Source organism: Saimiri boliviensis, chromosome 15 (genome assembly GCF_048565385.1).
Source record: "Saimiri boliviensis isolate mSaiBol1 chromosome 15, mSaiBol1.pri, whole genome shotgun sequence".
NCBI lineage: Eukaryota > Metazoa > Chordata > Mammalia > Primates > Cebidae > Saimiri > Saimiri boliviensis.
Window position 1 is genome coordinate 8,270,147 of NC_133463.1, and position 12,321 is coordinate 8,282,467.

The 12,321-nt window shown below is 48.6% G+C and overlaps 1 protein-coding gene across 1 annotated transcript; it reads left to right on the forward strand.

Annotated features, from left to right (window-relative positions):
- Positions 1-6,701: 6,701 nt before the first annotated feature.
- Positions 6,702-11,170, forward strand: SOX17 (SRY-box transcription factor 17). Its single transcript, XM_039464936.2, has 2 exons — positions 6,702-7,276; positions 7,882-11,170. The coding sequence occupies exons 1-2, from the start codon at positions 6,970-6,972 to the stop codon at positions 8,805-8,807; spliced, it is 1,233 nt and encodes a 410-aa protein (XP_039320870.1). The 5' UTR covers positions 6,702-6,969; the 3' UTR covers positions 8,808-11,170.
- Positions 11,171-12,321: the final 1,151 nt, after the last annotated feature.

Below are 12,321 nucleotides of genomic sequence, written 5' to 3' on the forward strand. Positions count from 1 at the left end.
TGCTGTGCTAAGCCTCAGATTTACAGGTGTTGGATAATTATTTGTTGATTAAATGAACAGATTACTCTCTTGTCTCTTAGGCCAATTTGAAAGCATTAAGCAAATTACCCAATTGTTCTGTAACTTAATTTTTCACTTTGTAAAACAGAATGGATAAGATTTGCCATCCGTTTCTCTTCCAAACAACAGTTAAGAATGGAGAGCATTTACTTTACCTACCTGCTATATGTTTTTATGTCTTTAAGACTGGATCTGCAGTGGATCTAGAGCAGGCTCACAGCATATACCTTAAACAGGTAACAAAACCACAATTCAGTACAATTAAGTTGCTTTCCATGTGAATGAGCATGAAGTAGACAGGCAAAAGTTAGAGAACTTCAACCTCCTTACACATGAACTTCATTTCCATTTAACTCTGAACTGGACTCTCTTTTGTTCAGTTAAATCGGAATTTGTTTGTATAAAATAATAGTTAAAATAAATGAGATGTCATCTAGGGCTTAGATTATGTGATCTAATCAAAATATCAAGTTATAGATCTTCCAAATGAAAATGCTTTCTTCTTACAACATACATGTCTAATATTTAAAAATGATCATGACCTGCTAGGGATAACACAGGAAGTTTCTGTGCCAAGGGTCCTTACTCCATCTCTGTCTATCCACGCTCTTTATTTTGTCCCTACACATTCCATTAGGTTCCTTATTGATTGTAGCAATGGCATGAAAATAAATTCAAAACAAGACTCACTAATGTTTTGTCTTTTAGAGATAGGATCTGGATCTTGCTTTCTTGCCCAGGCTGGAGTGCAGTGGTACAGTCATGGCTCAATGTAGCCTCCAAGTCCTGAAGACCCACTACTGGTAGCAGCAAGGGCAGATAGCTGGTCCAAGCACTCTTGTGTGCTTTTGAGCAAGTCACCTATCCTCTCTCAGTCTCAATCTCCTGAAAAATGAGGCTAATAACCAAGGCTGCCCTGTCTACCTCCAGGGTTGTCAGGAGGGTCAGAGGAATTAGTGAAACAGCTTTGAAAACTGCCCTCTACCATTATGAAGAAGTTAATACTAAAGATCAGTTTTGAAAATTTTTTCAAATATAGACATTTGCTTTTGCATTATATGCACATGAAAAATTGTCCATGTACATTCTTGGCCTGGACTTCCAAGTGGAATGGGTTCAGAAAAGAAACAGAATTTGACTTAATCTTTTAAAAAGGTGAGATTTCGGATGCTTAATGTCTGAAGACTGAACTCCTGGTGAATGAGAAAAAGAAAATGACAGACCTGAAGTCAGATGACCACAGGGCTACACAGATGTGTCTGAGATGAGAACAGTCTTTGCTAAGGTCTACAGAGATCATTCGCGGTGCTTTGCCTTACAGGGAGATGACCTTCTGATTCCATCCATGACAGCTGTAACAGTATACTGAAGAATTTATCGAAGATCTGTGAATTGCATGTGCTCTCGAGACATAAAGATGAAATGTACCAAAGACCCTGTGTTGTTATTAAAGAGCACTGACAAAGTTGTTAGCAAGGTCCAAAAAGTGGACAGAGAAGAAAATTTAGGCAACAGGTTAACCAAATACTGACTGCAAAGGAATCCAACAAGGATCTCTCATATTTTCTCTTCTGTTCAGAAACTTTGGAAGCCAACTCATGTACCCTTTCACAATCTGACATGTGTGTGGCTAAAGTTGTACAAAAGACTGGGTAATGAGTGCTGTCAGAAGTGGCCTGTCCTATGACTTATTTAATTTCGATCACTTCCATGATAACAGAATGCACACCTTGCCCTCACCAAGCATCTGGCACAATCCAGCCCTGCTTACTAGGGAAACTTGGCAAGCCAGAGTTTTCAGAGTGGAAAGGCAACCTATTATCTCTACTAAAAAAAAAAAAATCTAAATCTCAAGGTGCTTGACCTACTGATGTCAGCATCACCTTTACATGCCAGGAACAAATTATTACAGAAGACCATAACCTAGAACACCCAGCTGGAAGTTAATGAATCAGGGAAGAAGACTAATGACACTGCGCGGTACATTCCTCCGAGGCAGGGACCGCGTCCGCTCTCCTTCGGGTGGGAGTGGAAGTGCCGTGAGCACAGTGGGCACGCTGCTGATAAGGCTGTCTGGTCAGTTGAGGACACAGGTCTCCAAGGAAAGCCCTGGCCTCTCTTAGAGTGTGGATGGGGAAGGTGGGAGTAGGAGCTCAGCCTCAGCGCGGGTGTGTAGACGCCCTGCCACTACTGAAATCCCTTTTAAGGCTGCGCGGCAGACCTGAAAGGGGTGAGATTTCAGTGCTGTGTGTGTGACAAGTCTTGGGTGAGGAGCGGGACCCTGGCCCTCATTCCCAACGCCACCACCCCCTGGAGTCTGAGGTTCCACAGGCCAGGCAATGAAGGGAAGTAGCCCACACACTTCAACCCGGGGCCACAGTTGGAGGTGGGGGGATCTAAGAAACACCCCGCCGATGAGTTTCTGAGTAGGGAAGTGGACCGGGAACAGCGCATTTCCTGCTTCGCCTGTGCGATTCCCAGGCGGGGCCGAGCGGGAACGGGGACGCGGTCAAAGAGTCGCCCGCTGCCAGGGCGGGGTTGGGGGGGCAGCCTTGAGAAGACTCGGTGGGACAGGGGAGGGATGCGCGCGGAGGGAGGGGGAGAGGGCATCCAAGCAAAATGTATGCTCCCATTCTCGAGGGGAAAATACCCTCTCTCCGTCGCCCCCCTCCTTTTTTTTTTTTTTTTTTTTTTTTGTCCCTAAGGAGAGGCCCGCACAGCCGAGGAGCAACGCAGGAGCTGTGTGGGACCCGCGCTGCAGCATCTGCCGGGCTCCGACCTGGTGGGAGCCTCCAAGGCCCGGGACGCGCGGCGGCAGAGCTGGTGGCCGCGATCTTCCGGGCCACTCCTTCCTCCCTACCCCTCCCCTCCCGCCCGCGACCTTCGACCTCCATCCCGGACCCACGGGGGACTGGCCCCGGGAAAGGGAGGAGATGTGAAAGGTATCTAGGGGCGCGGCGCCGCCGCCTAGACGGCGCCGGGGCTCGAGGTGCGAATCCGCGGCGTCCGGCTGCGCGGCCCTACCTGGGAAGTGCGGGACCCTCCGCCGCTCTCCGAAGCCGCGCGCCACCTCGAGCCGGGCTCCGGGCGGCAGCCGCCCGCGCACGATTTTTAAATGCAAAGGCCTTATTGCTGTTCTTTGTTCCAGGGATACCATTGTCTAGTCGTCCACGGGCCTCTCGGAGTTTTCCCAGGGTTTGCGGCGCGCACTCTCCTCCCCCGCCCCCACAGACTCGCTCTCCAGAGCCAACCCGGATCTGCCTAGGTGCCCACGATCCTTCCCGATCGACTTGAGTGTCCTTCCTCCAGCTCCTGCTTTCCCAGCATCGAAAACACAAAAGCCTGCCGGAAATCACCCAGCCTTTGCCTGGTCACTCAGGGGCCCAGGGATAAGCGTGGCTCCGATTTTTCCAGGTCAGCCCCACCGTTTGCCACCTACCCGAGTTAATTTCTGCGCCCGCTGACCAAAGGCCCCTACTGGCCAGAGGTACAGCTTCTTGGTGCGCTAGTCGCTTCCTTGCTCAGCCTTTCGAGCCTCCCGGGGAAGTGAGCGTAATTAGTAGCCAGGAGCCCTGCGACCCTGACTGCTGTGCGAACGCACCAGGCCGGCTACGAGAGCTTTGTACTCGGCTCTTTCTTGTGAAACTTGTTCCCCTCCACCCCCCTGCGTAAAACTCTCGTGTTGAGAAAAGCAAGGCTTGCAGGAAGCCACTCCGGATGTTTGCTGCTTTACATGTGGCATTTGTGGCTGGCTCTGATAACATCCCGGGTTACCGCGTATTAAAGTGAAGAGACTGAAATAGAAGACTCCACATACAACCGCGCGCGGGTCAGTGACGCCGCAGCCCTCCACACTGCCCCCCGAAAATACGTGACAAGCGAAGGATCAGAAGAAATGACATCTAGGTCACAGTATGTAAAAGGGACTAGTTTTGGAAAGCCACCACAATTCCTCCCTGGTAAATTTGTAAACTGCGACTTTATGATCCCAGGAAGGGTTTTATAAGAAGTGGGGGGAGAGGCGCCAAAATCTGAAGCTCTTACTCCAAACTAGGATGTGTACTTTCACCTGATTTCTCTTAACCCATCAAGATCAGTCCCCAGGAACAAGGGCAAATAAAAATAGGGAAACCCTGCCGGGCGCAGGTGGCTCAAGCCTGTAATCCCAGCACTTTGGGAGGTCGAGGCCGGCGGATCACCTGAGGTCAGGAGTTCGAGAACTGCCTGACCAATATGATGAAATCCCGTCTCTACTAAAAATACAAAAACTAGCCGGGAGTGGTGGCCTGCGCCTGTAATCCCAGCTACTCGGGAGGCTGAGACAGGAGAATCGCTTGAACCCGGGTGGTGGAGGTTGCAGCAAGCAGAGATCGTGATCGCACTCTAGCCTGGGCAACAAGAGCAAATCTTCGTCCGAAAAAAAAAAAAAAAAAAAGAAAAGAAAGAAAGAAAGAAAAGAAAAGAAAAAATAAATAGGGAAACCCCGCGTTTTCTTTCCTCATCATTTTCTCGACCTTCTTGGCTCCCAGGCGCACCTCCCCTGATAACCGACAGGGTGATGAAGAGCACGAGGATGAAGAAAGCATACAAGGCTAAATCTGTGCATGTACATTTTTTGGATTGTGTGTTTCCTGTAGTCTTTTTAAAAAGGAATTAATGAAACAGATTAGAAAGATAAAAATGGATTCTGGATTCCAAGCAAAATGTTTATTCAGTGTTTATTCTAGGAAAACTCAGTTCATAAAAGATTTTGCGTTAAGAGAAAATTCTACTTTGAGATCTTTGAAAAATATTTATTATCCAGAAAAGTTAGAAAAGATGTTTTTTTTTAAAAAAAAGCAAAAAGCAAAGTACTACGGGGTTAATTTGTAGATTACTCTCCCTCCTATAGTTTTTTTGCTTATTTAACCATTTGTAAAATGTTTTGGCTTTATTCTGAAGCCCTTTTTTTTCCAGAAAAAAATAAAGCTTTAAAAGTACATCATCATTTAAATTTGTCTAAAATCAACTGCTTTCAAAACTACCAAATAAAAGTAACACCCTCCATGATTTCTTTACGCAGATTTAATTTTTTTTCTTGTCTGAATCTTAGAGACCCAGGAGCTAGAAACACTTTCTTAACTTGTCCCCTAGCCAAGGCTTCACAGCTACTTGCAGAATTAAAGATAAGTTGGCTTAAAACAATTGTGCAAGAGTTCTTTTGAGAAAAAGCAATGCCAGGGAAACTGAAGGCCAGGAGTTTGCAAAAGTTCTATGTTTTTGTGGATGCCACTAATAAGCGGGACTGGACAGACGACTTTGTTGCTGTAGTATCACACTCAAAGCGGCAGCGTTTTACCTCTCAGATTCCAGGTGTAAGCTCTACTTTTTGATCACGCCTTTGTAAAAAGGCAAATCTGTTCTGGAGATTGATATATTGACTTCTTTGCAAAGTTATCTTAATTATGCAGGAATGGCTATGTTAGTAACCCTCAAAAAACAACGCAAATACACAAACATAACAGCCTGGCTTAGTGATTGAGAGCTCCAAGTCTGAAAGCAGACCGTTGGGTGTGAACTCCACCCTCTCAAAGCTGTAGTCTCCGTAACTTCTCTGCCTCAGTTTCCTCTCCTGTAAGATATAATAGAGTCTACCTCAAGGTTATTATGAAGATACACTCATTTGCCAATGCTGGAGGGGCGCTAAGATAGCAGTGGCATGTTATGTCATGTCTTAGCGCTGCATAAGGGCTTGTTTAAAAAATCCCATTGAAAACTTTTTCCCCCAGATCCAAACACAAGTTTAACAGTCATTCAGATTTCACTCCAGTCTAAACAAACGTATCTAATTACCTGCCAGAATAACCACCTTGAACTGACTCTAAGAGCTACAGTTACTTTGCAGCTAAAAAAGATTGTTCTCTCCCCACTAACAAACTCGGACATTTAGACAAATATTGCTGCTGTCTTTACATTTTAGAACTCAGTATTAAGGCTCACCTCTTACTGAATACATGAGAAAGAGTTTTGTTATGCGTATCTTATTATATACATCATGTACAAATTTTCACACTTTCACGTTTGCACATGATGTGTATAAGATACACATAAAAACTGGTTGGTTTGTCATGAGTAAATGCTTTAAATTCTTCAACGTGATGGAATATTGCATACAGAAAGTCGTTCCACATTTAATCTTGCTTTAGAAAATTAGGATTTATCTTGGACACAGCATTTTGAGTATAACAGCCAAGGTGAGTCCTTGGTGGTGAAATTGTATTTTTAAATTTATTATTAACGCTGTCTGTCGCATTCGAGAAAACACATTTGAAGAAGATGCCGGTGCATTTCCTTCAAGTGGTCACCTACCACTGAAGCACCCTCGGCTTCTACAAAGATGTGCTTTGAAGAGAACAGAGTGGACGTTCAGTAGGTTAGTCTAAACGACCTTGGGCAAGTACGTCTATTCCAAGGTACAATGAGCCCTCCCAGATGGCTTTTCAGGAGTCTCCCTAACCCAGGAGGGAGAGGACCGGAGCCAGAGCCCGGCTCCCGCTAGTTTTCTCGGGGGCAGGTGTAGCCCTGGGCGCGGGTTCGGGGGGAGGGGCAAGGGGCGGGCGTGGGGTTGGACTGGGACTTAGGACTCGGACCACGGGCTGGGCGTGGGCCTAACAACGCCGGCCCGGCCCGCCCTCGCCGCTCCATTGGCCACATCTGTGCAGAAAAAGCCCCGCGGCCCAGGGGCGCCCGTAGTGTCAGTAGGCCGGCTGGGGGGCTCTGGCTACGCAGTGTACCGCGACGGGCTAGAACACCGGCGGCGGCTTCGGGCCGGGAGACCCACGCAGCCCTCGGGGCACCTCCGTGCCCCGGGTCGGGGGAGGCGGCGCGTCCGGCGGAGGATTGCGGGGAGCGGGTCAGGCCTGGAGCGCCATGAGCAGCCCGGATGCGGGATACGCCAGTGACGACCAGAGCCAGACCCGGAGCGCGCTGCCCGCGGTGATGGCGGGGCTGGGCCCCTGCCCCTGGGCCGAGTCGCTGAGCCCCATCGGGGACATGAAGGTGAAGGGCGAGGCGCCGGCGAGCAGCGGAGCTCCGGCCGGGGCCGCGGGCCGAGCCAAGGGCGAGTCCCGTATCCGGCGGCCGATGAACGCCTTCATGGTGTGGGCTAAGGACGAGCGCAAGCGGCTGGCGCAGCAGAACCCCGACCTGCACAACGCCGAGCTGAGCAAGATGCTGGGTGAGTCCGGGTCGGGGACCCAGGCGGCTGCGCGCGAATCGCTAGGCGGCTTTCTTGAGCCCCAAACGGTGTTCTTTGCGAGCCTGACGCCAGAGACCAGGAGTGTGCAGCCGCCACGTCCTTCCTAAGGCCCTGCATTCCCTTCCCGCTTCCCGCTCTCCGACCCTCCAAAGCAGCTCTCCGCCTTGCTCTGCGGCGCCCCGATCCCCCGGTTGGCCCGGCCCGGGGCGCGGGTCCCACGGCCCTGGAAAGGCGGCTTCCTGGCACCTGTGGGCGGCGCGAGAGCACCCCTGGCTCTGAACTGGGCCGGTGGTGTCCCTCCCTCGACGCCTCCCAACCTAGGTGTCCTTTTCTGTTTTTCGATGGGAGGGCGGAAAGCGCTTCCAGGAGACCAAAAGAAAGGGGTGCCTGTAGAAGACGGGTCTTCCCCAAGGGCTCGGCCTCCGGGTCCCAGGACTCCCTCTTTCACTTGACCCGAGTGGCTCATTTCGAGGTGGGAGCGAAGAGGTGGGGCCGGGTGGGGCCAGGTGGGGCCAGGCGGGGCCTGGAGCTGGAGCGCAGCCGGTGAGCCCTGCGCCCCTGTCCCGCTTCCTCCGACCGCGCAGGCAAGTCGTGGAAGGCGCTGACGCTGGCGGAGAAGCGGCCCTTCGTGGAGGAGGCCGAGCGGCTGCGCGTGCAGCACATGCAGGACCACCCCAACTACAAGTACCGGCCGCGGCGGCGCAAGCAGGTGAAGCGTCTGAAGCGGGTGGAGGGCGGCTTCCTGCACAACCTGGCCGAGCCGCAGGCGGCGGCGCTGGGCCCCGAGGGCGGCCGCGTGGCGATGGACGGCCTGGGCCTCCCGTTCCCCGAGCAGGGCTTCCCCGCCGGCCCGCCGCTGCTGCCCCCTCACATGGGCGGCCACTACCGCGACTGCCAGGGTCTGGGCGCGGCCCCGCTCGACGGCTACCCGTTGCCCACGCCCGACACGTCCCCGCTGGACGGCGTGGACCCGGACCCGGCCTTCTTCGCCGCCCCGATGCCCGGGGACTGCCCGGCGGCCGGCGCCTACAGCTACGCGCAGGTCTCGGACTACGCGGGGCCCCCGGAGCCTCCCCCCGGCCCCATGCACCCCCGACTCGGCCCGGAGCCCTCGGGCCCCTCAATGCCGGGCCTCCTGGCGCCCCCCAGCGCCCTGCACATGTACTACGGCGCGATGGGCTCGCCCGGGGCGGGCGGGGGCCGCGGGTTCCAGATGCAGCCGCAGCCGCAGCACCAGCACCACCCCCCGGGCCCCGGGCAGCCGTCGCCCCCTCCGGAGGCACTGCCCTGCCGGGACGGCACGGACCCCAGCCAGCCCGCCGAGCTCCTCGGGGAGGTGGACCGCACGGAATTTGAACAGTATCTGCACTTCGTGTGCAAGCCCGAGATGGGCCTCCCCTACCAGGGGCATGACTCGAGTGTGACTCTCCCCGACAGCCACGGGGCCATTTCCTCCGTGGTGTCCGACGCCAGCTCCGCGGTGTATTACTGCAACTATCCTGATGTGTGACAAGTCCCCGATCCGCCCCAGCCTGCAGGCCAGAAGCAGTGTTACACACTTCCTGGAGAGCTAAGGAAATCCTCAGCCTCATGGGCTTTTTTGTTGTTGTTTCTTAAAGGTGTCTTGGCATATAATTTATGGTAATTTATTTTGTCTGCCACTTTGGGGGGGGTGAGGTTTCATTTAAAATTTGTTCAGAGATTTGTTTCCCATAGTCGCATTGTCAAAAGCCTATTTCCAAGTTCAAGTTAACCAGCTTTGACTGTGTCCCAAAACAGCTTCCTCCATTTCCTGAAAGTTTATTGATCAAAGAAATGTTGTCCCGATTGTGCTTTTTTTTCAGTCTTCTAAAAAATAAGATCAGGAATCCTGCTTTTTCGCTCTACAAGTACCTCTGTCACACTAGTCTTATTAAAAAAAACAAACAAACAGTTTTTAAGATCAATGTTAAATGTTACTAATGTAAATTTCTCATCCTCTTAAAAAGGGTGAACATAAATGCCTTCACGGAGTATCTCTAAAAATAAACATGAGAATATCTAAGTTTGATGTAATTGTTTCGGGAAAGGAAAAAAGAAAAGCATCCTGAATGACCCTACTTCATTTCAAGTAATCTTAGTTTCTGAAACTAATGGTTAATATTTTCCATTCCAGAATATCACTTAAACTAGAAGGGGATGTCCAAGTAATTTTGATTTTCTAATTGTTGAATCGTAACCTTGACCTGCCTACAAAGGCTTTTCGGGTGTTTTTTAATCTGTGTTCTGTCATCTCTTTACACTCCTCAACATTGAGTTTGCCTTTAATCTTCACATTTTCACACCTTGGGAAGTGGTGTTGCTGGGTTTAAAATAAAGGAGTCACAGAAGCAAATTAAAATAAAATTTGCATTAAAATGTTTAATATACTTTAGCATTGTTTTTATGTTTAATACACACATGGATGACTGCACAGACTCGGGGGAGGATCCGTGAATGGTTGGTGTGTAGTGTCCTACAAATTCAGCTAAAGCTACCACGGACCCTATCGTACCACCATCATTACCTTACGAAGAGACAGTTAACAGGGTTGTGAGTAAAAGATGGGGATCAGCCCCTGTAATCTGCCATGCTAATAACTGTGGCACGTCTTACCACATTTTACAGATTGAGACATACATGGAAACAGGTGACTTAAATGGGCATTTCCTGTGCCAGACGTTTGTTCAATGCCTTTCTGAACAGCTTTTGAGCCTCAGCAAGCCTGCAGACTTAAGTGCTATTCTTTCCCTTTTGCAAGTGAGAAAAGGAGGCGTTAGGCCCTCCCCTGCCATGTATCTGAAGGCTTGTATTACAAGTTCTTATGACATATTTCTTCCCTGATTTCCTCTGGACCAGGGTGTATTCATGGGCAATGGGTGAATTTACATCTGGTGGTGAGAAACTATAATTAGCCTAACCAGCAAGTGCTATAGAAAAAGGAAAGGCTTGAGGACAGCTTTAAGCATTTACATGAGAGAGATGTCTGAGCCGAAATGATCGGCTGGATTGTGCTGAAAAAAGGCGTGGAATATGTTTCTCTGAAGGGATTCCTAGAAAGTGAAGCATAGACAGTTTCAATGAGGAAAGGTAAGTCTATTTTGTTAGGCATAACAGGCTTTCTTTAAAAAGGTTAAATTCTTTCTAATTCAGCTCAGTTGAGTTGTTTCCTGCGTCCAGCCTGAGCTCCTTACCCAGGGTGTCCCGAGAGTTCCCAGCAGATAAAGTGGGCCAAAGAGCTACCAGCCCAGGTTCAGAGCCATGCGCAGATGACGCTTGGCGTGTTCGTCACACTTAGCCCAGGGAAACTCAGCTGTACATTGGCTGCCACCTCTTAACAATATTCAGATAAGTACAAAAAAGAGTTCTTAGGGGAAGGATCTAAAGTCCTATTAAATTGCATTCTTAACTATTCACCAAATGCCAGTGGAAAAGCAGTAAGAGCTAAAATTGCTGAGGTAATATCCATGCATTTACATGGATGGAGGGATTGGTCTTCACAAAGAATTTTTTGGGGTAGAGGCATCAAGCCAATTATTTCTCTTTCCTCAAGCACTCAGATCAAGTGACTGCAGGTAGCAGCTAGTGATTTTTTTTTTAATTCTTAATTTTTATGGATACGTAGTATATATATGGGGTACATGAAATGTTTTGATAGAGGTACGCAATGTGTAATAATCACATTATGTAAAATGCAATATTCATTCCCTCCAGCATTTATCCTTTGTGTTACAATCCAATTGTACTCCTTAGTTATTTAAAAATGTACAATTAAATTATTATTGACTACAGTCACCCTGTTGTGCTATCACATACTAGGTCTTATTCCTTCTGTTTTTTCTGTTTTTTGGTAGTTTCAAATTACCAAAAAAAGGATCAAAATAGTTGGTATCCTTAAACCTTTTCTCATTTTAAAGTACAGGGATGTGGGCCCTGGTGGCAAAATTAGAAATTGAGCTTCGGGGGCCATTAAAGACCATTACGGTTTTAAAGTGAAAGAAGGTAAAACTTCTGTTGGACGACTCTATGTCATCACCAAGTGCACAGACCCCCCCCCACCATGACATCACCAAATGCATAAATCTCTGTGACATCACCAAGTGCTGGATACCCTCATGACATCACCAAGTATGTAGACCCCTGTATTTCCTCAAGTAGATTCAGATGAAGTGACCACAGGTACCAGCTAGTGATTTTTGGAGACAAAACATTAAATCTATTTCAAGTTTTTACTGTTTTATTTTGGAGACAAATATACATAAAGGATACATTGCTTTTCTCCCCATATCTACTTTTGGTGCTTTAGAATTACATTAGGAGGTAAGAACCCAGCTCTTTTATGAGCTAAGATAGCCAGACTTGATGCCAGTATAGAATGTGCATCCGGAGCCTTTAGGAAGAGAGTATTTTTCCCCTATGAGAACACCGACTGCATCTCTGTTAAAGCTACTGGGTGGGTCTGACAAGTTACAGAAAAACTTGTCAATTACTTATACAAGCTGCTAAGAGATAATATTACAATGAAACAATTTACTTATTCTTATCAGTAGATGATTGTACCTTCAGTTTGAATCCCGCTGCACAAGATATCAGCTTGAATTTGTACTGATATTAGGAAAAACAGGTACAAGCCAAAGGAATTCAGATAAAATGAAAGGGGTACAATGAACCAAAAGACATCATCTCAGCCTAACATTTAACAATGTCCCATTTCATTTTGATTTTGTTTTTAGTACTGTGCCTGTCACATAATAGACGTTCAACATTCCCTTCCTCCCCCTGTTCCTCTCTGATTTGTTTTGACAATAGTGGACAGGGAGAAGTATTTTACATCCATTATTTCAGCACAAATTTATTTTTCCTGCTTACAAGGTGCTTCCTTCTGGGTCCACAATATTCATCTGAAGAAAAATGGCACTGATCTTCCTACCCAGTCCCCATCTGGAGTGGGCTCAAGTTCCTCGGTAGTGTAGACTCCTAATGGACAGAGTATTTCTTTAGGTCTT